Source organism: Hippopotamus amphibius, chromosome 4 (assembly GCF_030028045.1).
Source record: "Hippopotamus amphibius kiboko isolate mHipAmp2 chromosome 4, mHipAmp2.hap2, whole genome shotgun sequence".
Classification (NCBI taxonomy): Eukaryota; Metazoa; Chordata; class Mammalia; order Artiodactyla; family Hippopotamidae; genus Hippopotamus; species Hippopotamus amphibius.
The window spans coordinates 53229308-53256873 of record NC_080189.1 but is presented as its reverse complement, the minus strand read 5'-3'; the positions used below and the strand labels follow the sequence as shown (position 1 = coordinate 53256873).

Genomic DNA, 27566 nt, shown 5'->3' with positions numbered 1-27566 from the left:
GTTTCATGATAGAAATAGCTTATCTCTCATAAATGTTGATAGGTGGTTGCTGTATTTTCTGGTTGTTTCTCTCTTTCCCTCTCTCTTTCTTTTCCTGTTAGAGCCTTCCTTCACAAATCTGATAACCTTCTCATATTTGAGTTGAGGAACCAGGCAGATGACTGGAAATTCTAGGACTTTCTGACTGAATACCAACGAGGCTGGACCACGTCTATACAAATTCGATATTAGTATTTCCTGCCGTCCTTCAGTTTGGAAACGTTCTGTTTTATTCTTTGCAGATTGTAAAGCTCAAATCTTTCATGGGAGGGTGAGCAATCCCCAGATTAGCAGAGTCAGGGAAGTAATCTGTGGATCTAGCAGCTTCTCTAACAGACTTCATCTATCTTCTCTATTTTAGCTCCTTCCCCAGTCCCCAACTCCTTTACTCTCTCTTCCAGAAATAGACGATGCTGCCTATTTTTGAGCCTTTCAAGACTGACAGTATATATTGGGTTCGTTCTTGGTTTTCCCCATTACTGACTTAGGACCTCAGCTTTCTTAGTTTTTGTTTGTTTGTTTGTTTTTGTTGTTGTTATCTATTTTATTTTTATTTTTTACTGGAGTATAGTTGATTTACAATGTTGTGTTCGTTTCAGGTGTACAGCAAAGTGAATCAGTGATACATATACATATAGCCACTCTTTTTTCAGATTCTTTTTCCCATATAGGCCATTACAGAGTATTGAGTAGAGTTCCCTGTGCTTTACAGCAGGTTCTTATTAGTCATCTATTTTATATATAGTAGTGTGTATATGTCAATCTCAATCTCCCAATTTCTCTCTCCCCTCCCCCTTACTCCCTGGTAACCATAAGTTTGTTTTCTACATCTGTGACTCTATTTCTGTTTTGTAAATAAGTTCATTTGTATCATTTTTTCAGATTCCACATATAAGCAATGTCATATGATATTTGTCTTTCTTAGTTTTCATAATCATTTACCACACATCTATTTGCTCTCCACGTTCCAAAATTCTGTTGCTATTGTTCCCTCTCCCTTTCTCTGCTTCCCTGTAAATATATGACTTCTAAAAAAAGATTCATTTGGTGTCATTTTAGTAGGATTTCAGAAGGGAGCAAAAGAAGATGCATATATTCAATCTACAGATTTTACCTAGAAGCCCTCTTTCATTTTTCTTAATGAGAATGAAATGAAAAATAAACCCTGCAAGATTTTACTGACCAATTAAACATAACGCTAGCCACCATATAATATTCCACATTCAACTAATTCTCCTTTTCATATCTTTTCTGTCAGGATTTACTTAATCACCTCTATGGTTTAGAGTCCATTTCATCTTACTAACATACACATGAACTGAAAGCAGAAGTAATCCTAAACTGCATTTCTGGGAAATAAGACGACTAATGTTCTCATAGAATGGTTAGATCATTACCTGCAGTTTAATGTTCTTCCCTGCTGTACAACTAAAGTAGATGTGATTTCACCATCCAGTTCTCCAAGCCTCGGGATACTACCAACATTTGTACATAAAAGGTAACCACAAAGCACATCCCTGTGTTAAAAAAAGTACCAAGTATTTACTTTACTTCTTTCCCCAAAGACATAGCAAACCTTGTGCAGTTAGAAAGATAATCTTATCTCATGTTAACATTTGTTTTTTATCAACTATACTATTTCCTCAAATAACAAGCAAAATAAAATCAGCTCAAATTAGTTTACCCCGGCTTTAAAATGTGTCTACTTTGAAACTCTTGTTAGTGCACCAAAATCATAACTTTTCCTTTATTGTCCATTTAGTATTTACCTAAAGGTAATTACCCATCAAATAGACTTCTTTTATATCTGAATCTCTTTCCCCGTAACACATCACTGGATATACTAAAACATTTTTTAAAATATTTGGTAAGTGAATGAATGACCTTCGGATGAGTATTCTTTTAGAATACAGTGCTTTCTTCAACTGTGGCACCAGAACTAAGGAAGAGATTATACATTGCATATACTTTGTAGATTCTCAACCACATAGGCTCATAATCCGTTTTTCAATAGATTTCACTAGTCCCTCAGCTATCACACACAATTCTAATTTAACTTGTAAAATACCTTCATTTGTGTTAAATACTATCTTACATATTCTCTATATTTAACACGTTTTAATTATTAATATAGATAATGAAAAACACATATTCAAATATCTTGCAAAGACTGACTAGTGGGCCAGCAAGGCTATATATGGAAATATTAGCCTTTATCTGCTAGAAAAAGAGAAAAATTAAGACTTGTATCTATCACCAACATAGAAAAAACATGTATTATTTCATTGTTGAAAAATAATTTTTAAAAGTTATATCATCATTTTATTGTACCTATCATAAACAAAAATGCTTTCTTAACACAGAAGAGATATGCATCAACATTTTCTACTGGCGTTTACTAAATACTTTAGGATATATAAAAATATTAGATGTGATTTTTATCCCCAAGGAAATTATAGTCTGCGTGAGAAGAGAAATCACATACATTAAACAATTAGAAAACATAGAGTTGGTGGAAAGGGCCATAAAAATAGTACAAAGGGCTGTGGGAGTTCAGTGAAGAGGGAGAGGATTTATTTCCAGAGTAAATCCAGAAATAATTTACTGGAGGGAGAGTGCGTTGTCCAAGCGGGGCTTTGAGAATGGGTAAATTTTTGACTGGTAATTGAGTGAGTACAGAGGGTGCTTCCTAAGAAACGAATAGCACATGCACAGGCATGGAGGTAAGACAGTAAGATGTATTAGAAATGGCCAGGTTTGCTAGACTTTGGAAGAGTAGAAAAGAAAAAACAAAATATGTATGTTGGGGGCAAATTGTGGAAGAGGTACAGTGCCAAGCTAAGGTTCCATTCTGTTTGATAAGCAAGACAGCATGACACTCAGCGAAGTGGTTAAGAGGAGAGTTCTAAACTCAGACCACTGCTAACTCTGCTTCTATCATATCCTAGTTACATGACCTTGGTCAAATTAATTAACCGTGCCTCAGTTTCCTCCCCCATAAAACAGGGCAAACTGCCATAAAGATTAGATAACACAGCTCATATAACGTGTAACACAGTGCTTAGCACATAGTGTGCACTCAACAGATGTTGGGTATTAGTCTCACTATTAATTAAGTATGTGGAACCAGTGAAATTTGAACAAAGAACTGGCATGGTTAAAAAGATTCAGGAAAAGATTACTCTGATGGGAGCATGCTAGAGACCGCTGGCATAGAAAACTATTAAGAGGTTTTTGGAATAGTTGAAGAGTTGATACCGGTCTTAGTTGGGGTAATGCAATAGGAATAAAAATGAAGGGATGAATTAAAGACAAATGGAGGAGGAGCACAAGAGAAGAATGAACATGATTTGGCATTTGGACAATGAGCCAGAGGGAAGGTTGCCTCAAGGATCACTCTGAGGCTTCCAAACAGAAGGACAGCGAGATATTAAGACCTTCGGCAAAAAGAGTCGTTTATAAAAGTCAGAGCCAGTTAATTCAGTCTACCAGCACTAAGGACACACTCTGTTGGCTTTAATTTTCGTTGCCTTTGAGATGCTGGCAGGTGTCTTCCAGGTGAGAAAGACCTGAGACAGCTATAGGCATGGCCTGAGCCTTAGAGGAGAGGTCAGAATGTGTGTTAAGATTTGGGAGCCTTCTGCAAATATGATGCTGGAACTCTGGGAAGAGATGAGGTGAAAAGAATGCTTTATGCAATGCAGAAAACAGGAAAGTCCTGGTCACTCAAAAAGTAATGACTGCAACTGAGGTATAAACTCTGGCTAATTTCTCATCTCACCGTTTGTTGCACTGTATCCATGTGTCTTTGTCTTTCCCACAGTTACCCTTCTCGGTGCCTTCAATATTCAGTTTCTCATAGCAGTATTTGTCTGATGCTGTCACCTCTGAAGCAGAAGAGAGTTTTCTATCAGTGAGAGATATACCACGTAAGCTATTCAACATGTTTGCAGTAAGGGGGAAATACCTGTGAAGGACTCTCTTTCACTACAATGTTATCAATTCCCAAAATTGTACCTATGGTTCACAAGAGTTCCCTATACCCAAAGCATCCATGAGTCAGGTACATTTTTCACAACTGTTCATTTAAAATATGGAAAACAAATCTATTTAGATATGTGATAGGACTCAGGCTACAGGTTCTGAGAACAACACTCCTCAGACTTTGGCCAATAATTAGGGGAAGATGCTACCAAATGGTTCACTGAATGAATACTCAATGCTTTCATCTCAGTGCCAAATATAAAGCAAGAATTTCTCACTCAGCAACTTTTATGAATCATAAAGACAATTTTATTAAAAGAGCAATGCACTATAAAGATTCAAGAAACTGCAGTTATTTCCACCTTGTTTATTAATTCTTAACAGCTATCAAAAAATGTTACTCTGCTTTTAAACAAACTTGAATTCATGTTAAATCTTGGAAAGTCAAATAACAGTTTTAAGTCATGTCAGCATCTTTGTCAGGATTTTATTTTTGCTAAAGCCAAGGCTGGCTGATGGAGCTATCCAAGAGTTAGATCAAAATAATTTTTGCAAACTAGTCACAAGATGACTGTCAGTGTGTGTGTGTGTGTGTGTGTGTGTGTGTGTGTGTGTGTGTATTTTCACTAATTACCCACTTCTTGCTGTCAGCCACTATTTTTTCTCAAGGGGAGGAAGCAAAAACCATATTTCGTCATCCAGAGCATAACCCTATATAACCAAATTCTTCTTTGTCCCAACATTTCTCTAGTTGTTCAGAAGAGAGCATACGCTTCCCCTCCCAAAAGGATTATCAACACTATTTGTGGCAATTAAGGATTATCCTTATCTTTATAGCTTGCTTCCTAATACAAACCGTCTTTTGAAAGAGTTTAAGACAAAAAGTGCTTTCAAGAGGGCCAGTAATACTTATGAAAAAAAAAACACATTTAAATATATATTCAAATTAAATATGTTTTAGATATAAATGTTATCTATTTCCCTCTGAAAAGCTAACAAATTTTGAAGGGAATAACATTAAAATTTCTTTCTCATATGGCAGAGCTAACTTGGCAGAAATTCATCTATAACTAGGAAAACCAGCTAAGTTTAAGAAAGAGAGTTAAGGAAGAAAAAGCAATTCTAGCTAAAACGCTACAGTCCTTATCCAAGGGTGCCCTATCCAGGGTCCATGTCCATCCCAGGTGGTTGATGGGTTTTGCCTAAGGATGGATATTCAGCTAAAGAGAGCATAAGAGGAGCTGAAATCTAGGTTTGTTCTGTTCTCCAAGCTGCATGTGCCCTAGAGCGGACTTTACCTGCCTGGTAGCAAAGGCACTTTCTGTCCAAAGACACTGCCAAGAGGTATGGGGCTGTGTCTTCTCAATGGAGGTGCTTTTCTCTAATTTCCACAAGTGTCCCTACTAAGACCTGCAGTAGCTTTGAAAATACCCTAGTCATATAGCGGTTAAAAAATTATTTCTAGCTCACATATCCTGGGCCAGATACCATACTCTGAAAAGGATCAAGCCATACTATTTACTCACTTTGCCCCCAGAGGTATTTGCACTGTCTATCTCTGGTTTTACATCTTCCTCCAAAGCAAATTCCCTAAAATGGAAAAACATACCCATTAGCGACACGACATCTGCTTCTGTCAAATAACTGAAAAAGTAAATATGACTAGAAAAACTAGTAGATGAGTATTATAAAAGCCTTTTATCTTGAGAGTCAATTACAAAACATTTTATACGATCTTCCTACTTTGATAAGACTTCAGTATTTCTTTCATGCTGCTACACATGAAACAGTTAGGTAAAGATGAAGTAACCTACCTGCACACCATCGCATGAATAGCCATCCATCTTATGAATATTGGGGGCACACTGGGAAAAGAAAACAGAAGTGTGAACCAAATACACAGCAAAACGTCAAGATGAGCTAATCCCTTTAAAATTTTCATTTTAAAAATAAAGTCTGATAATACAGGGTAGTCTCCCAAACCACCTAAAAATAAAAACAAACAAGATCAAGAGAAAACAAAAGGGAAAACAACTGGTTTTTCCCTAAAAATATGGATCTACCAGAGGCAAAAGTTGTTGATTTGTAAATCCTTATTTACAAATAAAAAGAACTGACAGCAGTGACTCAGCTAACTTATACAGACACACTACTCCTCAGAGCAAGAAAAACAAGAGCAGAAAGCAAAAGCAAGGAGGATGCCAACAGATGAAGCAATAGCTACGGTTTCCTCTTTTTTTTACCAAGAGAAGTAACACAGCCTTTCCTTACACTTAAAATGGCTCTCAAGCAGAAGTCTAACCTGGACATGTTAGAAAAAGACATGCTTTTTATAGCCCAACCACCCCGCTTTTTTTTCCTTATTGCAAATGCAGAAAAGATTGCAAAGCATTCTTATGTGGATAGAAACAGAGTGTAATCTTAAAATTTATTATGTATTTTTTCTATCATTAGAGTAATTACATAACCACTTGAGAAAAGTTAGGAAATGTAAAAAAGTAAGAAAAACAAAAGACAAAATTTTATCAAATTCTCACCCCCCAAAGACAACTATTTTTTTTTAATATTTTGGTATATTTTTTCCTCTACCTTTTTCTACAAAATGTGAGATTTTTAAACATAAGTATAATCAAGTTGTAGATACTGTTTTATATTCTGTTTCTCAGCCCTCTACTTTCACCATACAAATTCCCTTATGTCATAATAAATGTTTTTGTAGGTATCATCTTTACAGCTGTAACACACTGCCCTGAGCTAACAAATCATATAATCAATGTACGAAAATATTCGCTTGTAAGCACCTCAAAATTATGCTGTTACAACCAGTGCAATAAAAGCATCTCCGTAAGTACATCATTTTCAGATTCAGAATTCTTTTAAAATCCCTGCTGATCATATAATCATGTTCTAAAGAAGTTGCTCTAATATACTTTCCTTCCCAGAGCCAATGAGGTAATCTCTCATTGTAGCCTCATCATCAGTCGGCGTGAGCTTAGAAAAACAATGCTAATTAGACAGTAAGAATGGAAAATACTTTTACACGAACGATCTTTAATCTCTTAGGATGACCACCTTTAAAATAAAGCATTGTTAATGGTTAAAGTAGATATACTAGTACCGAATCCCTCTTCTCTAGAGAAAGGCTTGAGCAGTCTTCACTTCGCATGGCTCCAATGCACGTGAATTTCACTCACCATGGTTCTGTTAAATAACACCAATAACCCAAGGACACAGTTCCAATTTCAGTTATCACAGTAGATTAACTCTGAGGAATTACATGAAGCACAAACTTTGCTACTAGCTCTTCAGTCCACTGATCGCTAGGTAAATAAGAGGTGTCCATCACGGTCAATGACCCACCTAGTCACTTCTTTCAAAGTCTGTCAGTGATCAGTTGCTGAGCATCTGTTCACACAGTTCATGCATAGACAACAAAGGATGTAGCTTGTTGCCTCTCTGTCTCTGAGTGATACCATGTGACATATTACAAAACCAGATAACTGAAAGAAGAAACTGGCCAAAAAAGAAGAAAATGCAGCAAAGAAATGAGAAGTGATGACACTGGAAGAGAAATTCAAGTCAAATGTAAATGGTGTGACAGAAAAAAATCGCTGACTATGGGAATGGAATGTCAGTATTGCTGTTCAGTAAAAAACTTATTCACAACTTCGCACCTCTTGGAGACATTTCATGACATCGAAAGCACGAAGGATAAAATGTCAAAAGCTGATACAAACTTAGAAAGGAGTGTGGCAATTCAACAAGACATAGAAAAGACAGTCACTAAGGATCGTAAGGTTTATGACCAGAAGGCAAGCACAGCTCAAACTACTAAGTTTTTTACAAAGAAATAAAATACTTTAATTGTCAATGTTTCTGTTTTAATTTAATATGCTAAATAATTAGTTTATTTTTTCATTTCCCTATTCATTTAAGACCAACAGTAAGAGAGTTTTTAATCATCTGATATTTTTTAAAGATCACAAAACAGCTGTAATTTTTTCCATTGATTACTAGAATGACTGTACATGGTTCAGCTTGCATGGTCATTTTTATGGTCCTGCACTACCATGCAAAGCAAGGACAGCCTGTATACACATACACTGAAATTGGTGAACCCCTGCCAAAGTTTATCAACCTCCCCGTCTTCCCTATTGACAACTAAATGATATTAAGTTCAAGAGTAGCTATTAGGGTCAAGACAAGCCCCTTCTTAGACCCAATACCCTGTGGGTCTCTCTGCCTTGGCTGACTCTTGTTTCAAGCAGCTGAAGAGAAAGAGTCTTTTTGCTTCCTCCTTCACTAGCTAGACAAAAAGCAAATGCCTTTTACTCCCTGCTTTCAACAAAAACAAAATAGTGAAGGCATGTATACAGTCTTAGGTTAGTTCAACATTAAAACAAAATCATGCCGAACATCTGCTCAAGCTTTGATGACTGAAACTTCAATTCCTGAAATATTAATAAACGGAGAGTGAGAGTTGACATGAAAGAGAAACATGAGTATCTTGTCCATTTCCATTTCACCTGGGGGTCAGCACACTGAACACACTCCTACTTTTTCCTCATCCGGTGTAGAGAAATCATTCATAAATTACCTGGCTTGAATTTCCTGAGCATGTTTCACGAATATCACAATCATTTACTGCTTCGCGGCATACGGTTCCCATAGGCTGAAACTAAAATGAACAAAAATCAATGTGCAAAGCTGTCAAAGGAAAAAAACTCACAGTATCATCTTTAAAAAAAGCGAAACGAATATTTTTTGGATAGGAATACCTTAAATTAGTTTAAGATGGAAATCTGTGAAAACCACAGTTACTGCATGAAATGTTAATTTAATAGTTCTCAGAGAGAGTTTCTCACATATGAAGTAATCTGCATAGTCATCACACATAAGCCTTACAAGATCTTGTTAAAATAGGATGTGTTTGATGGTACATCTGTACCAGAAGGACAAGTCAGTCCAAGTTCTAGTAATTCTTCCTTCCAAATAGCTTTTTGGATTTACACTTTACCCTTCATTCTTACTGGCACCTTTATAATATTATTCTTTTTTACCTCACCAGCCGAGAATTTGGAAGTTACATTTTGGACTGAATTGTGAAAGTTAGATTTTCTGGCAAAGCTATTACCTCCCATGCTTTCTTTTACTGTCTTCTCTCCTGCCTCTTTTTTATACGGATCTATAGCTTGGTCTTTTATTCCTTTTTTAAAAAAATATTTATTATTTATTTTATTTTTGGCAATGTCGGGTCTTAGTTGCAGCACGTGGGCTTCTCTCTAGCTGTGGCTTGCATGCTTAGTTGCGCCGAGGTATGTGGGATCCCAGTTCCCAACCAGGGATCGAACATGCATTCCCTGCATCGGAAGGCAGATTCTTAGACACTGGACCATCAGGGAAGTCCCCTTTTATTATTTTTTTAAGTTTCTATTATTTGTACTTGAGAGGTTTTTTGGTCTGTTTTCAATTCAAATATTTTTTGTAAGTGTGGGAGTTGTACAAATAAATTTGTAAGCTTGTTGGATTCATAAATTGCAAGAGTATTCATTACAACAAAACAGAGATAAATAAAGCTATCAGCCTTCTCCTTTCCTCTTCAATCCCATTGTCTTTCGTGCTCCAAAATGTCACTATTGGGCTAGATCCTTACAAGCTTTTATCTCTGCTCATACAAACATACACAGTACTCTGGACCCCTCCTCTCCACAGCACACATGTACAACTTTCATCTTCTCTCCCTTATTCATGACTCTCCAGGTATTTGAGTTTCCTGTTGTTTGTTGAACATGAGCAGCACACTGCCAGCTCCAATCAGGAGTTCCACAGATATTTTTCAGAAGATCCGAACAAAACTTGTGTTCATTTATTCATTCATCAAGTATTTACTAGGCACTTAAAATATGTTAGGCCTTCCCTAGCCACTGGAGACTCAATGGAGAACAACATACAAGAATCCTGCTGGCAAGGAACTTACATTTCAGTGGGAGTAAATAAGCCATAAAAATAAGGAAATAAGCAAGATAAGTTAATTGCATATACACTGGTTCTCCTCCTCCTTGGGAGTGGTGTAAGCTACAACTCTAGAACTTCTGAGGTAGAAGTACAAGCAGATTTAAGGTAGAGTTTACACGAGAGTGTAACTGTTCAAGAACTGTCAGGAAACAGGAAAGAAAGCATAGTAAAGAAGAAATTGTTCTAAGTTCTGGGATAAAGCAGTAAATAAATCAACCCAAATCCTTGCCCTCTCGGAATTTACATATGAATGAATGCAGAAAAAGAGTAAAGAAGTAAATAGCAACATCTCACAGCAGGAGTCCCTGAACTATAGCTTGAGGACAAACTTTGGTTGGCTGCCTATTTTTATATACAAAGTTTTATTGGAACACTGCCACGCCCATTTGCTTCTATATTTTTGATGGCTGCTTTCAAAGAAAGAGTTGAGTAACTGAGACAGAGACCATATAACCCACTAAGCCTAAACTATTTACTATCTGGCCCTTTTCAGAAGGTGTTTGCTAACTCTGACTTACAGAGACATTATTATAAATATATATAGAAGAAAAAAAAGAGATACACATGATTTCTCATCTTGTTCTTCTGTTCCCTCTTTTCCATTCACTCTTCTGCCTCTGACTCCTCTAGGAGCCCAGGGTGGGGATGAGAGTGGGGGCTGTGGGGTAGAGAAAGTAGCAGAAAAGATCTTACTTGACTGGTAAAGTAGAGACTTATATTCTGGGATAGTTAACCATGTCATTTTATTGTATATTTTAATTTTATTATTTTGTACTTGTTCCTTTCTATGATTATATTACAAAGAGCTTAACTCTATAAATCCAAGAAAAAAAATGGCACAATTAAATGGATGGGCAGACTTGAAACACTGAGGATTAAAATAAATGATTGGGGATCCCTGGATGGCAGTTGGAGAAACTGGGAAAATAAACAGCTGAGGCAGCCAACATGAAAGACGGTTTCACATTTGGTTTACTCTTCCTGTTTTAGAGCATGCTTTCAGAGATCTCTGGCAGTGCCTTGCTTCTCTTAAAACGTTGCCAGAGACACAGTGGTAAAGTGGAAACAACAGAAACTGTTGCCAGCAGAGCTGGGATATAACTGTGCATTTATTCCTTACTAGCTGAGTGAGCCTGTGCAGGTTATCTCACTTCCTTGAGACTGGTGTTGCTCATTGGAAAAATCTGGATAATAACAACCGTCCCGAAAGTGTAGCTATGAGCATTACCTAAGACTGCAGTCTCAACCAGAGGACATCTGGCAACGTCTGAAGACATCATGGTGTCATGACTTGCAGGGATGCTGCTGGTAATTAGTAGGTAGAAATCAGGGACTTTGCTAAACACCCTCACAATAAAGAATCATCTGGCCAAAAATGCCAACAGTGCCAGGGTTAAGAAACCTGGATATAGGATGATGTAATGTGAGAGCTTCTGGTACACAATAGGTACTTAATATGATAGGTTCATATTTCACCCTCTCTTAAATCATTAGACTAAAGTTAGTGTTAGTCAATCAGCAAATAACCAGTAAGAGAATGCTCTGCATATTTATTCATTCAATCAACAATTATCTACTGAAGACCTGCACTAATTACACTGTAAGTGTCAGCCTCCATTAAATGTAAAGACTGGAGGGAGAGAAAGATATTACACCTCAGAAATGATGTAGACTATTGTACCAGATTTTATGTGAGAAGAGAAAAAAGATAGATTTCTTTGAGCAAGGTAAGCCCTAAATAACTGTAGTCTTCACGTAGGGGCTCAAATATTTGGGGGCAGGTGGGAGGATGCTGTTGGGAGGAGGAAAACAGACAAGGTGTATAAATATGCATTAAACTCTCATGCACAACACATGAAAGGTGTTCTAATGTCTAAAGGGATTCCTTTTGTTCCCTCAACAGCTAACGCAAGAGATACACCAAGCTGAGCACTAAGGAAAGAAGGATCTATTGAATGTCCACTTGGCTTCACATTAAAGGAAACACATCATTCAAAGAATAGCTTCATTTAAATTATATTACATTATATTATTATTATTATTAATATTACATATATAGGATAGCACATTCAATGGTTTCATTTAAAGTGCAACCTCCTCAGGGAGGCAGTAGAGAGAGGACAAACTCTGAGGATTATAAACATTCAGGCTCTAGCTCCTGACTTACTTTGTATAAGACCCAGGGAAAAGCATTTAATCACTACAAGCCTCGGTGTTCTCATCTGTTAGATGGGAATAAAAATACTGCCCACTCCTCACAAGATTTGTGAGGCTGCTGTAAAGCACCCGGCACTTAGTCACTCAACATGTGTTAGGTCTTACTATTGTTATTTGGTTATATTTACCGAGTGTTAACAATTTAAGCAAATATGTCCTCTTTTCTTTCAGCTGGTTATTAATCAACATTTATTTACCTTGCACTTTTTACAACAAAGACCATCACTGCATTGGGAGTCTTGAGTCAAGGTGCATTTCTTACAACACTCTGCTCCTTCAAGGACACATTCCTAAGGAATATAAACATTTGCAAAACATCAGAAAATGGTGTCACTTTCCTGAAAGTACCAAGGTATTTTCTAAAATAAGTGCACAGCCTCACCATAATCATCTTTCTTCCACAAATCTTATGAAATGTCTAGGCATAACATTTGCTGTGTATGTTTCAGTGTGTGGACCTGAAATAACCCCAAACAACCTAAAGAAATCACCCAAACACCCAGAGACTTACTGCCGGGGTCCCGCAGTCACACTCCTCTCCAGTTTCAATGAAGCCATTGCCACACTCAGGAGGATCGAGAAGCTGTGGAATGAAAACCAAAAAGGGCACTAAAATGTAGAAAAATCAACACCAAAGACCTTATAAGAGACCACAGGTGCCACAACTACACTTCTGGCCTATCTGTCAGTCATTCCAAAATACGTTTTTATTTTCCTAAACTGCAAAGTAGAACTTTAGAATTTTAGAACTTGAAACTTTAGAACATAAGTGCCTAACACGGTTTCCATTTCAGATTTAATCGTATTTTCATATATAACACACATACAAAGTAGGGTCTGATAAGTGCCATCAAAATAAAAGATGATCTAGGCATTGACTAAAACCAAGCCAGAGGGACTCTTGAGATTTCATTTCAAACAGGAAGCAAGGGACTTGGAGTCAGACATCTAGATTCAAATTGTGGCTCAGCTACTTATCTTGGTCAAATGGCTTGCCATCTCAGTGCGCAAGTATTTTAGTATTTAAATCAGGAATAATAACATTAGCTTCCCATCTACATAATGAACTGTGGTGAGGATCAAGTTCAATTACCTGTGAAAAGCCCTTTACTAACTGTTATTTCCTTGTGAAACAGAAAGTTATGTCGTGGACAATGAGGAAAACATCACAAAAATTAATAAATCCACTGATTTATTTAATATAAAATACAGCTCTTCCTATTAACATAGCTCTGCAAAGAACAGCAATAATAATTTGCCCCAGAGATGGAAGCAGTGTTGGACCTGTACAAGAGTATATTTTAAGACTTTTATTTTTTTAACTTTCCACTCATTATCTTTTGAGTACAATTTATCTTATGGTGATAGGCAAAATCAGTAAGTAGTAAATAGTTGCTATGTTCCAGATATATAATACTCATTCAAAAGTGAATACAAGATTACCTATTACAGAATGGAAGTGAAAACATGCATGCACACCCCCCCCCTTCCTTAACCAACTAGAAGGAAGAAAACAAACAAAAAAATCAAGAAAGCAACAACAAAAATCCCCACCTACTTTCAAATATTCTCTCCTCTCCTACAAAAGAATCAACTCATCCCTAGATTTCATTTTCAGTTGAAAAGGACCATAATGACTGAGGCAGCTTTGAGAGCCAAAACTAAAACTATCCAGATGAAAAAACAGTTATTCTCTTACTCTGGGTTCAGAATAATCAATTATTTTGGTTAAAAGACTTGAATTGTTTTTCATTTACAGCAGCAGGAATTTAGTTCCAATATCTCTTCTAAAGCTTTTGGAGAGAGTCTTAAAATCATCAATTTGCTTTTCAGGGCAGTATGAAATTTCCTAAATTTCACTGGAGTGGACAGAGAATGAAGCCAGGTAAATGATTACAAAAGAAGTGCGTGTATGACTGTGATGTAGGGAAGCACTTCATAGTTTACGTCATTAACAAGGACAAAACATTCTTCTTTAACATGGGAAGTCTTCCAAATGCATGAAGAAGACCTGATTTCTAGTCAGTAACCAGAGGATGCTCTGCAAGCTGGAAAAGCCTCTGACAAAGTCTAAGTACAGACCTTCTCCTTTTCTGCTTTAAGCCGACTTGGTTTTTACACTGGTAAGTGCTGTAATTTTAAACTCACTGCTCACTCTGAAAGGCAGTTGTGGGGAGTAAAGAGGAGAGGCAGGCCCCCTTTCCTAGCAGCGTGAATTGTGATTCGGTACCCAAAGGGGAGGGGGAAGGCAGGCAGAAAATGAAAAAGAAAGGAAAAGTGAAACCATTTTTGTAAGCTAACCCTGAATCCTCATTTGGCCATGTAAAAAGAAAATGGACATTTTTCAGAAAACAAAACTAATTTCTACTGCTTTTTATTCCCATCAGAATAACCCCAAATGCCCAAGGTTAATTCCACTTAGAAATGCAGATATTTAGCATATCTAGAATGCGTACATATAAACTAAGTTGAAAAGCTTTCTTTTATAAGACACAACTAATGAAAATTTATGATTACAATACTTTAGAAAGATTAATAACTAATAACTCTGATCATACTTATTACCTTAGAAGGTTTGTTGAAAAGGCAGGCACCACCTCCGCTATTCAGGAACTCATGATACTCTTCAATATTACACTGGGTGAACTTTTTAGGAAGATAATAGCTGTAAGAGAGAAGAAAAGCAATAGCTGGGTACAATTTTAGTTTCCCTGGTTTGTAGATTAGTCTTAAAACTGAACATTGTAAACATTGTACATTATTCCTAAAAATAAAAGAATAAACAAATAATAAATTTCACCTGTGTGTAACATTTGCATTTAATCCATAAGGGTTTATTCAATAAGCGCTTCCCTAAATTCTTCATTTGGTGACTAATGGTAACTATGGTTTGCTCATTATCTACATACCCATTCAAAGGAAACACACACTATAGTACCTGTAATTTCCATCAAAGACAGTTAGAAATAATTTACTTCACAATGAGTCTTTCCTAAATAGTACCCCTGGGCTGGAACACAGTCTGCAGAGTATTCTGCAAAACAACTGACCTAAAATCTACAAATGTGTCAAAGTCATGATAGTCAAAGAAAGATTAAGGAATTGCTCCAGATTAAAGAGATCAAAAACTGACTGTGATGCCTGATTCTGAAGCTTTTGCTAAAATGACATTGTAGAAAGACAGGGCTGATCTTGAATGAAGGCTAATAAGAATTAGATGATTTTCTTGGTTGTACTGTGGTCCTATAGGAAGAGGTCCTATTGTGGTCCTATTCTGCTTTGTTTGCAGAAATGCACATTAAGTTAGGCATTTGGAGGTGACGGGCACCATGAACTTACAGTTCAGAGACAAAAGGGTTTTTTGTAACTATTCTTCCAACTCTTTAAGTTTTGGATTGTTTCAAAACACACACACACAAAATTACACCCCCGGAAAATAATCAAGAGTCAATAGAAAAAGAAACCTGGCGATAGAGCAATTTGAAACTATGCATTAAGAATCTTCACAATGAGAAATATCCTTAAATCTAGTAATTTTACTTTTAGAAATTTTTCTTGAGGAATTAATTTGCTATGCATGCACAGATGTCTGAATGAAGATATTTATGATGGTACAATCTGTAGTAGCAAATAACATGAAAACAACCTAAATGTTCAATAGCAGAAAACCATTAACTAAACTGTGATATATTAATAAAATAGAATACCATGTAGCTATTAACAATCATAGTGTTAAAGAATGAAGATTCAGAAAAATGCTGAGTATATAATGTTAAGTAAAAAAATGAACAGTTATATCCAACATAATTCAAATTTTATAAAACAATAAAAATGGAAAGAGAAAAAATACAAAACTACTGGATCTACTTTATTTATATTTTATATTTATATTATATATTTTTTAATATTATCCAGCATGCAGGATCTTAGTTTCTGACCAGGGATCGAACCCATGCCCCCTGCAGTGGAAGCGCGGAGTCCTAACCACTGAACCACCAGGTAAGTTCCAAAACTTTATTTTACATTGAGCTTTTTATAAAAGTGAAAACACAATTAAGAATGGATAGTTTTTATAAAAGTCTCTCCTACTAGCCTGTCTATTTATATTCCTACTTCTTCCTACCATAACGGTTAATGTTGAAGTGAATTGACTAATGGAATTTACAGTTACCTACCCGATCGTTTATCAAGTATTTTATGCCAAACTCTCCAAATAAAGCTGTCTTGGGTTAAAACTGTCTGAACTAGTTTACTTCCTTCACTTCATCTTCCTAATAAGTCATAAACTGTATTCTTTATTTTAAAATTTTCTTACATACATTACTTCCTTTTTGCTTTTCAATGCCTATGCTTCAGCCAATGTTCTTATCACCTTAACTATAATCCATCCTACATATCCCTGCCAGGATTATGGAATTTAAACAGGAATTTCTTCAAGTTCCCTCTTTATTTTACTGGTCAAAATCAGAGATGGTTCTCTCCTGCCAAAGAAGAAAGTCACTAATTTCCAGTGTTGGACTCTTAGAAGTCAAAGTCTAGTTCAGCCCCTGCCCTGCAAAGGCACCATCAAGGGGTTCAGGCTAGCCCAGCCTCCTGCCCACTGCACAGCTGGAAGCTCGTCTGCTTTCCAGTAGTGACAGGAAACTCTTCCCAGATAGGGAAGCTCTCTATATACAGGAACAGTTGAAATCTGTAGATTGTGCTTACCTTCCCTGTGCCACATCTGCCTTCCTATAACTGCCGCACACAGTTCTGTACTGTTAAATGTATCAAATGAGACAAATTCCTTTACCATACCATGGCCCTTCCAATACCTGAAAGCAGACACCATTTCTCTCCTTAAGCTTCGCCCCAAAGCTTCTTTTTTGCAGGGTAACAAATCTATTCAATGCATTCTTACATTTTTAACTCATATACCTTTAAATAGGACCTTCATTTCAACAATGCTTTGCAACATTTAGCAGTATGGAAGAACTTTAGACAGTAGAAATGGGAGGGAATGCGCCCATGGGAAATTTTTGTTCATCATTAGAGTTGACAGGTGATGTCTGGCACAGATCAAATGATATATAGCATCATACCAGACAATATTTTATGTAAAGCGCTTTTCTCTTATATGCGACTATTTGACGTAAGGCATTCCAACATAAAGAGCTATGCATATTCTAATGCAGCCATTGATTTTGCTGCATATTATGCTCAGTGCTAAGCACATGGTCTATAAAATTCTTTTAGTTAATCAGAATAACCAGATAAGATTGAAAAACAAGAACCTTTAGCATGGAATTTAGTAATTGTTGGAAAATTGCAACTATAGACAAGGACTTCTATCATTTCTTAATACAAAGCAAAGCCCAAAGATATTTTGAAAAATATTTTAAATACATGTTGGTATGTACATTCCCTCCATCAACTATCCTTCTTATCATACGTATGTTGGGAGTTCATATTTCAAATACAATCAATACATATTTATTGAAAAACAAGTCTGTACAAGAGAGTATGTTCTGAGGTCTGACAAAAATAAAAATTAGTGCAATATGTAACCCTAAAAAATTTACAACTAATTGGTGAGAGGAAACAAAGACATACAGAATCAAATTATAATGCAGGATGTATTATAATAAATCTCAAGTGTTTAGAAATGTGGTTAGATAGAAAAAATGAGAAATCCAGATGCAGAGAATATATTAAATCAAAGGAGGCTGGAAATTCACGTACAATTATGATGAGCATATTTTTACGAGGCTGAACATCTATGTAGGATTATGGTTAGCATATCAAAAAAGTTGGAAACCCATGTACATGTATGGTAAACAAACTGCATAAACAGTAGTAGAAAATGAGATTGGAAATGAGGATGAAGAAAGATTATGGAGCTCTAAATACTGAAGAACAGAATGTGAACCTTACTCTTTACACAATGGAGACTCACAAGAGTTCTGAGCAGGAAAATGACATGATTCATGTGTTTGACATAAAAATTCATGTGCATTAAAAGAAGAATGGAGAAACTGTGCTGTACACACTCAGTGAACTAGAGCTCTCTCTCTCTCTATACACACACACACACACACACACACACACACACACACCAGCATGGATGAATCCCACAAACATTAAGCTGATCAAGAGAGCAAGTCACAGAAGAATATATATAGTATGACGCTTTTCATATAAACTGAAACATGCAAAGCAATGCTATGTATTACTCCAACACAGACACACATATATATGGTAAAAGTAGGAAAAAGGACCTGTGAATGATATAAACCAAATGTGACCTGTGAACAATATAAACCAAATTCAAGAGGGTGGTTACCTTAGCTGGGGCTGGGGACCGAGAAGAGAGAATATAGGGGGATTTAACTATGCAGGCAGTGTCTTGTTTGTTCTTATCTAGGTGATTGTACACAAGTGTACACTTTTTTATTCTTTACACATTTCAATTATGATGGAAGTGGAGTTCAGGAGGTGAGAGAGGGAGCGTGAAAGCTGTCTGAGTATCTGGAATGTTATTGAAATAATAAGGGCAAAAGATGATAAAAGTTTAAAGTAAGGTGGTAATGATAAGCTTGGCATGAAAGGCATGAAAGGGATGGCTGTAAAATTTATTTAGAAAGAATAAAAGATTGATGCCTGATAGTGTGCAATGGTAGGGCAGTATAAAAAAGAAAACTTTTCTCAGGAGAGTGGACCGAGCACACCTCTTTCCACCCCTCATTCCCACTGGTAGCTTGAAATCAGCCACTGTGGAAGCATTTATGGCTTCTACATAAGGTAGAGGCTGCTGAAAATCTGAGAAAGCTACTAATCAGGGCTCTCTTCTTGTTTTTATTTTTGAGACACACTACTGTTTATAACTCATTTAATTACAATAGAAGAAGATAAAACTAAAGGGAATTAGAAGGTAAGCCTTCAAGAACAAAGTTGTTCCTCATTTCTTACATTTCCAGCCTAAGTTCAAGGTTAAAAAAGTCTTTGATCAAACTACAAGAGTTACCACCTCACACTGGTCGAAATGGCCATCTTTAAAAAATTTACAAATAACAAATGCTGGAGAGGGTGTGGAGAAAAGGGAACCCTCCTACACTGTTGATGGGTGTAGCCACTATGAAAAACAGTATGGAGGTTCCTTGATAAACTAAAAATAGAGATAACATGTGATCCAGCAATCTCACTCCTGGGTATATATCCAGATAAAACTATAATGTAAAAAGACAATGTACCCCAATGTTCACAGCAGCACTATTTACAGTACCCAACACATGGAAACAACCTAAACGTCCATCAACCGATGAATGAATAAAGAAGATGTGACATATATATACAATGCAATAATAGCCATAAAAAAAGAATGAAATAATGCCATTTGCAGCAACATGGATGCAACTAGAGATTATCATACTGTGTGAAGTAAGGTCAGAAAGAGAAAGACAAATACCGTAAGATATCACTTATATTGTGGAATCTAAAATATGACCCAAATGAACTTATTTACAAAACAGAAACAGACCCACAGACATAGAGAACAGACTTGTAGTTGTCAGTGGGGAGAAGGGGTGGAGGAGGGATGGACTGCAAGTTTGGGATTAGCAGATGCAAAACATTATATGTAGAATGGATAAATAACAAGGTCCTACTGTATAGCACAGGGAACTATATTCAATATTCTGTAATAAACCATAATGGAAAAGAATATGAAAAAGAATATATATATACATATAACTGAAATACTTTGCTGTACAGCAGAAATTAATGCAACATTGTAAATCAACTATACTTCAATAAAGTTTTTAAAAAAGAAAGTAATTCTTTTAAAAAACTATTATATTTACCTGAAGTTGGTGGAATCATAAATCCTGCATGTCCCCGACTCACCACATTTCAAAGTACCCCCCCCCAAAAAAAATCTTTGACCTATTAGCTGAATGGACAGCAACAGTTTCCATAAATAAGAGACTTTTTTTGGGAAAATATATTCCTTACAGAGCCACTGAGAAAATCTACTTCCAGTTTTCTCTTAAATGCCTGTGATAAGGTTCTAGGCACTAAGTTATTGAGTGTTATCCTCTTAATAAGACAACAGCACAGCAGAGAAAGGAACAGTGAGTTATTTTTAAATAGGAGTGGCTCACCCCGTGTCTCCCATTATGCATCCAGACCATGTGTCCTCACATTTACACTCACCTAAGAGAAAAAGAACACACGTGCCTCGTCACACACAGAAAACAGGTGCATTAGAGTAGTTCCTATTTCAAAAAGCACATGTTCACTTTATCCCTTACATACTTTTAAAAAAGTAATACCAGACTTCTAATCTTCCTTACATTTGAAGTGTTTTATGTAATGCATAACAACAAAAATCTACTTTGACCCTACCAAGATTATATAATTGTTGCTAAAATAAAATCTTTTCATATTTTAACAAGTGGCCCTATTGTTAAAGCACTCACTTAAAATGGCTTAACAATCAAATATCAATGAAGCAGTGATGCACCACTACAGGATTCTGGTTTCATAGGTCTTTATGGGAATTCTTACAATTTCTCATCCATTTTTAAAATCTCTCCACCCAAGGCTGCTGGTAGAAGGCAGTACAGTATATTGGATAAGCAGAAAGACCTCAGAATGAAAAATACCCAGGTTCAAAATCTGGGTATGCCACTTAATACATATGTAATCTTGGAGACATTACCCTTTTAAGATCCAGTCACTTTATCTGTAAAATGGGAGCTAATAATGAATATCTCACAGGATTATCTTGAGGATCAAATGAGCATCTAGATGTAGATAATCCTGGCATTCAATTTTCTGTTACATATTGGGTACTTCATAAATGGTAACAGTTGTAATTAATATAAACAATGATATTTATAACATTTGCTGCTAAAATAATAAAATAAATATGATTATAATCAACTTACTCCAAATATATAGTGTTTGATCATTCCTGGTAAAGTAACTTTACCTACTTGGGAAAATACATTCATCATAGATGCTAAACCTAGCATAATTTACTAGGTCCATATTTTACTAAGCCCTTTATCAGGTCTGATCCTGGCAGGCAAATTCTACCTCTGTGGCAATACTGAGATGTTTTAAATAAACCATAACAAAACAGTATGCCTTAAACCTATATACGAAGATCATTTAAAATTACCAAACTGAACTTATATCCCCTTTTTTAGGTTAAATTCAACTATGAATTTAACAGCATCCGGCTTTAAATGTTTATTATACATAGAGGAAATTTCACCTGTAATGTAAACATTAACATTTCTATTGCTTTTGGAAAGAACATTCTGTGCCCAGGCTATCTTTATACTATCATTTAAACTCTTTTGATCAAGCAACTGAATTAAAGAATTTCATTCTCTAAAATATGTTACATAGTCTACTTTAAACACAACTAAACCACGCATGTATTTAAACTTACCACTTGCTAACTTTCTTTTGTCTGAGATAATACCAATATTATGGGCTAACGACTGGGCAAGCGTAACTGCCATTAAATCCGTTTTCCCAAACTGAAAGACAAAAACAAACATAAAATACTTGTAAATGCAAATTATTTTTTATTTAAGACGGGCCTGGGAAAATGTCACAATGTAACTGAAAATAAGTAGTTTCTAAGCATTTTATTTAGCAGAGGTTAAATACATAATAGCTAGTGCCGAACTACTGAGCATTTGGGAAGAAGTAGTAAGAAACAAATCCATGTTTGACTAAGTCTTACAGAGAAGATTGGAGCCAGGGAATCAATAACTTTTGGATCTGCAGACTTAAATCTAATTTTGAGTCCAAATTTCACCAGTGACATCCCTCAAAGACTGAATACTTGTATACAATTAAGCCAGTCTTTCAGATAATAGAAAATAAAAATAAATGTGTAATTTATTTGGAATTTGTTCATCTTTGTGTGTCCACTAGCACTCCTAAAATTGCCAATCTGAACAGATCTTGGCTTCAGAAAACCAACGGTATGAGTCATAGGAAGCGGAGATGATCTTTGGCCAAAAGAAACTTGAAAAGAGCTGGGGATATTTTTTCATTATGTAGCCTCCCAAAGACTCAGGTATTTTTCTTTTAGATCACTTCCATCAGGTCTAGTGCACTAGGAACAGAAGTAACCCTTTGGAAAACCTAGTCTATTTTTTCCTCCAAAAATTTGCCAAATATTGAGGAAGAAAATTTTCAATTGAGTTAAGTAGTAACCCAATGCTTCAGTCAACATGATAAACAGAGCCTTATTTTCAATAAAGGTAAAGGTAGAGATTTTCTCTATATACCCTGTATATAGCTAAACCTGGAAATTATTCTAAGTGGAACATGAACAGAATTATCCAATATTATTTTCCATTATTTCCCTCTTCCGTCCTCTGGTCATTTGCAGCAACCACGTTGGTTGGTAATAAAATAACAATATCTGGAGCATGTGGAATACTGAGAAATTGCCCCTTACATATTAGGAAAACATCATCAGCCATCATACCACTTTGTACTGTACAGATGTTCACACCTACTTCATTCACGCCTCCTCCTTTCAGCAACGAGCAAATCCCACCAATATAAGCTGCCCCGCTCCGGCTACTCTCAAATTGACTTCCCCTTTCAGAAAAGGAAATGAAAAAGGCTTACTGCTCACAGTTCAAATATCACAGCACCTCTCATTATTAATTTACCACACATTTTTTTCAATGCACATACATTTCTAAACCATACATTCCTGAGGTAAGGGAAGAATATGAAAATTATTTACACACATCACCAAAGGAAAAGGCTTCTGAGGAATGTTCCCCTACATGATCAACAAATATCTTAGATAGAACTACACCTATTAAAAAAGAATCTCTACCATGAGGTACACTTATGTGGTATTTCTGTCAAAAACGCATAGAACTTGAATCTCATAATGAGAAAACATCAAACATTCTCAAGATGAGGAACATTCTATAAAATAACTGGTCTATACACTTCAAAAGTGTTAACCTCAAAAGAGACAAGAAAGGCTGAGGAAATAGTTCAGATTAAAGGATATTATAGAGACATGACGATTAAATGTAATGTGTGACCCTGGACTGGCTCCTGGATTTGGGCATGGGCGGAGCTGGGGTTAGCTATAAAACATTATTGGAACAATTGGTGAAATTTGAATGTAGACAGTGGGTTAAAGAAAAACATTGTATCAGTGTTAAATTTTCTGGTTTTGACAGTTTACTATAGTTATGTAAGACAATGTCTTTATTCTTAGGGAATATACACAAGTATTTAGTAGTAAAGGCCCAGTAAGTAAATGTCTCCAACTTACTCTCAAATAGTTCAGGAAAAAACAAAAACAAACAAAAAAAAAAACCCAACATTGACAGATAGATGGATAGATGGAATGCATAAGGATAAAAAGAAGAAAATCATAAAACAAATGGGGCAAAACGCTAACAATTGATGCATCTGGGTAAAGGGCATATGGTATTTCCTTGTAGTATTCTTGCAACTCTTCTGTAAATTTGGAATTGTGCAAAATTAAAAGTTACCTCAGAAACACACTTTTACTTCCATTTATAACTTTCTTCAATAGCTCTGGCTTTAGATGATAGGTTTTTAAATTGCTGCAATTTATAATTTGCTATTACATCAAATATGTATGTTACCCCCCAGAAAAACCATAAGAGTAAGAAAAAATAAAAAATAAAATATGCCCTAAAGATACTAAGCTCTCCCCTTCGATGAAAAACAAGGATAACATTAACATTTAAAAGACAGTAACTTTAAAGAATATAATTAATCTGTTTTTAAGAACACTTTATGAAAATTAATAGTATTTTCACTCACTAAATGCTCTGATTAAATCTCTAAAAATTACATGAAATATACACACAATAATAAAATAACTCCGAATTAAATCTGTTGAATATCCGTAACAATTTCAAACACTCTGTACTTCAAAACTTCTTTCAAATATATCTGCCACATCAAATCCTAACTGCATTATGCAGTGCAAAGAATACATCTCAGTCACAAGTAAGAGTATTCAATATGGAACAAAAAAAAGTAATAAATCATTACAAAAGTTACGTACGAAAAAAGGTGAACTGCATCACTTTTCTCTTTGATAAAATCCCTCCTGTATTTCATAAACTCACGTAGGGTGATCAGTGGATTTTCAGATATGGCAAACTTGTTGTCAGCCGCCCAGGTTTCCATGGCAACCAATACTATCCTTGTCTTAAGTTGGTCTTTATATATCTAGTATATTAACAAAATGAACACACCAGCTATACACGTGGTAAAAATCAAGTGATATATGAACAGGACTATAAAGCTCCTTTTATGGAAACTCCTTGAGTTTTAGTTAAATGTGAGAAACTCCACTGTTTTTAAGGGAGATAATTGTTTTTCTAACTTACATGCATTTCCCTTGAGTAATAGAGAATCCAACTGTTTACCAAGTAATAACCAAAGAACAGAGTACTAGTTAGAAACAAGATACTGCTTTTTGACAAATATTTGCACCCTTCCTCAAGGCTCCCCCAGAGTCCATTTTCTGGTACTCTTATAAGATTCACACTAACAAAATATGGAACACTCATCAAGGAGATAATGTGTGTACACCCTGACTGGCCCTAATTAAACTCACGGGGAAGGTACTGGCATTGCCTTGTCAGGGAAGATTTGGAAAGGAGGTAGAGTAGAATTATTTAGTTGCATCATTCCCACAGCACCAGGCACTCTTTTGAAAAGGCACAACCATTTCTCTATCACTAGAAGTACACTGTGAATATCTTTGTGAGGGGCTAAGACTCAGTCTTTTCTTTTCCAGTGTGAGAAATACAGGGAAAAAATTTCAGGCATAAAGCTGTAACTCTGACCATTTCCTTTTATCATCTTCCCAGTCAGAGATTAAAGTCAATAAAGTTCATGGCAAGGTTACCAGGGACTTACAGGACACCTTGGCTGAAGTGCAATTTAGGGCAGTGAAAATATAAGAACAATTATCCAGTTTATTAGCAATCGGGAGTCAGAATTCCTCTGTGGCATTACTGAATCGGGTTCATACTTACTAAATCCGCCATGTTCACCACAGATTTTGCATACGTATTGGTAAGTACCACTGAAAGCCGGTGTTTTTTAAACTGAAAGCAAAAGAAAACAAGTGAAGGGTTTCAAGATCATCAGCAAATGCTCATCTCAGCAGAGGAAATGTGGTGTAACTGAAAGGCCTCTAAAGCTTTCTGTAAAACATGCAAGCGTTGACACCTAGTTCTCTAGATCATGCGTAGTCTCAGGCAAAGCTCCTAAAAGTTTGAGGCCTCACAGATCTTTGAGATAAAGTAAAAAATACCCTTTCCATCCATTTCAAAAGTTTGTTTTTTATCACAAGATTGTTATTCAAAATGATAAAACATATGAAAGTTGTTGATGAATTGCAAGACATACAAATAAAGGTAGTATGAAAGCCAGAAAGAGTAAATGTGAATAATATTAAAAGTATAAAAAGTTCCATAAGACTTATTTAGACAAGAGAAGAAAGCCCCAATGGGCACAAAGAGGTGGCTTATAGGCTAGACGTGAATGACATATATCTTTAGTTTGGCCTCAGTGCTGTAATACCATGTAAAACCTGATTTCTGGCTTCACTTAAAGTTAGTATCCCTACATGGTAATAGCTGGCAAGGGCTGAGAAGCAGCCACTCTCAGTAGACAGACCGTATGACTTCTCTTTCGGCACAACCCGCACCCCTCCCTCTTGTTTTATACCTGGCTCACTTCATTTGAATTATCTGCCTGCAAATGCTTACAGACATCTGAATTTATGATACTCTAAAATGTCCAAAATATGTCCTTGCAACTTACTCTTATTCTGTAAAAATCTCAGGGAAAAGTAACATTCATGAAATCAAAGTGGTAGAAAGTTAGAACTCAGTCCTACCCTGAATAAGAAAGAAGCACTCAGCAATAATAATAATTATTATTATTAATTAAAAATTGATATTATTAGTTTAATTATACTTAAATAAATGACACATTTCCCCCAAATAAATCATTCAAAGTAAATTAAAATGTATGTGTACCTGAAACTAAGGAAAATTCAACAACATGCTTCACTGAATACTTTTAATTTAAAACTGTGCCCTTGAACTGAGTATAGAACATGCTCATGAACTGAATATACAACATGCACATAAACTGAGTATTAAAAAAGAAACTGATTCTACAAAAAGGAAGTTTGGCTAGGTTTTTATTCTAAAAACCTTCACTGCTTAGCTATACAAGCTTTTCTTTTCTTTTTTTTTCTTTTAATTTTTATTTTATATTGGAGCATATATTAACAACGTTGTGTTAGTTTTGGGTGTACAGCAAAGTGATTCAGTTATATATATACATGTATCTATTCTTTTTCAAATTCTTTTCCCATTTAGGTTATTACAGAATAATAAGCAGAGTTCCCTGTGCTATACAGTAGGTCCTTATTGGTTATCTATTTTAAATATAGTAGTGTGTACACGTCAATCCCAAACTCCCAGTCTATCCCTACCCCCGACCCTTTCCCGGGGTAACCATAAGTTCATTCTCTAAGTCTGTGAGTCTGTTTCTGTTGTGTAAATAAGTTTATAAGCCTTTCAAAATGGTTTACTACATAGCAAGACAGAAATAGAAAAATTGCTTTCCTTTTATTAGGATAAAGCTGCACATTGCAAACTAAAGTGTCACATTATTGCTGCTTCACTTTCTCAATATAAAATGGAAGTTTCCCCCTTTTTTTTAGCCTTGCCATTTTAGTAAGAGAAGATATTAGCCCCTACATTAAACAAATCCAAGGAGTTAACATTATGAGTCACAGAAATATTTTTGGAAGCTCACAAAATACTGTGAATTGCTTTACCTAAGAGTGTTTCCTACTCAACAGGTTGGTTGTTGCTGGGTAACAGAGATGTTTGGTTATACAAATACCTTCTCCAGGTTAAAACTTCATGGGCTTCTTTCTTCTAAACATATTTCTGCACCCCCTCCAGTTTTATCCTAGGAACGGGCAAGTTCAAACGACAAAAAATTCAGCAAATCCTACCATGAGATGATCGTTCACAATCATCAGTTCAATATATTTGGTTTCCTCCTCCACGTTACGAGGATATCGACGAAGCTGCAATATAATAAAGGAAATAGCACATAAATAAGCCCTCCAAACTTGGTTGTGGAAAACATATTGTACATTAGATCCTCAGATACTATTCACCTTTCAGCTGAAAGTTCATACCCTTTTACTATCTCTCCCTATTTCCTCCACTACCTAGCTCCTGGCAACCACTTTT

General features: G+C 35.8%; 1 protein-coding gene across 15 annotated transcripts in view; it reads right to left on the bottom strand.

The window, feature by feature from the left end:
- Nucleotides 1-27566, bottom strand: part of ADAM22 (ADAM metallopeptidase domain 22) — a 215177-nt gene that overhangs the window by 36223 nt on the left and 151388 nt on the right. For 14 of the 15 annotated variants that reach the window (XM_057731544.1, XM_057731549.1, XM_057731551.1 and 11 more), the window contains 14 exons: nucleotides 27323-27397; nucleotides 25317-25388; nucleotides 24335-24501; nucleotides 22782-22866; nucleotides 21695-21785; nucleotides 20394-20445; nucleotides 14821-14920; nucleotides 12767-12838; nucleotides 12453-12545; nucleotides 8621-8701; nucleotides 5838-5888; nucleotides 5550-5613; nucleotides 3821-3926; nucleotides 1437-1556 (listed from right to left, as the gene is read on the bottom strand). In XM_057731544.1, coding sequence (XP_057587527.1) covers nucleotides 1437-1556; nucleotides 3821-3926; nucleotides 5550-5613; nucleotides 5838-5888; nucleotides 8621-8701; nucleotides 12453-12545; nucleotides 12767-12838; nucleotides 14821-14920; nucleotides 20394-20445; nucleotides 21695-21785; nucleotides 22782-22866; nucleotides 24335-24501; nucleotides 25317-25388; nucleotides 27323-27397 — 1229 coding nt within the window. The remainder of the gene's footprint in view (nucleotides 1-1436; nucleotides 1557-3820; nucleotides 3927-5549; nucleotides 5614-5837; nucleotides 5889-8620; nucleotides 8702-12452; nucleotides 12546-12766; nucleotides 12839-14820; nucleotides 14921-20393; nucleotides 20446-21694; nucleotides 21786-22781; nucleotides 22867-24334; nucleotides 24502-25316; nucleotides 25389-27322; nucleotides 27398-27566) is intronic. The other variant, XM_057731557.1, reaches the window with a different exon arrangement.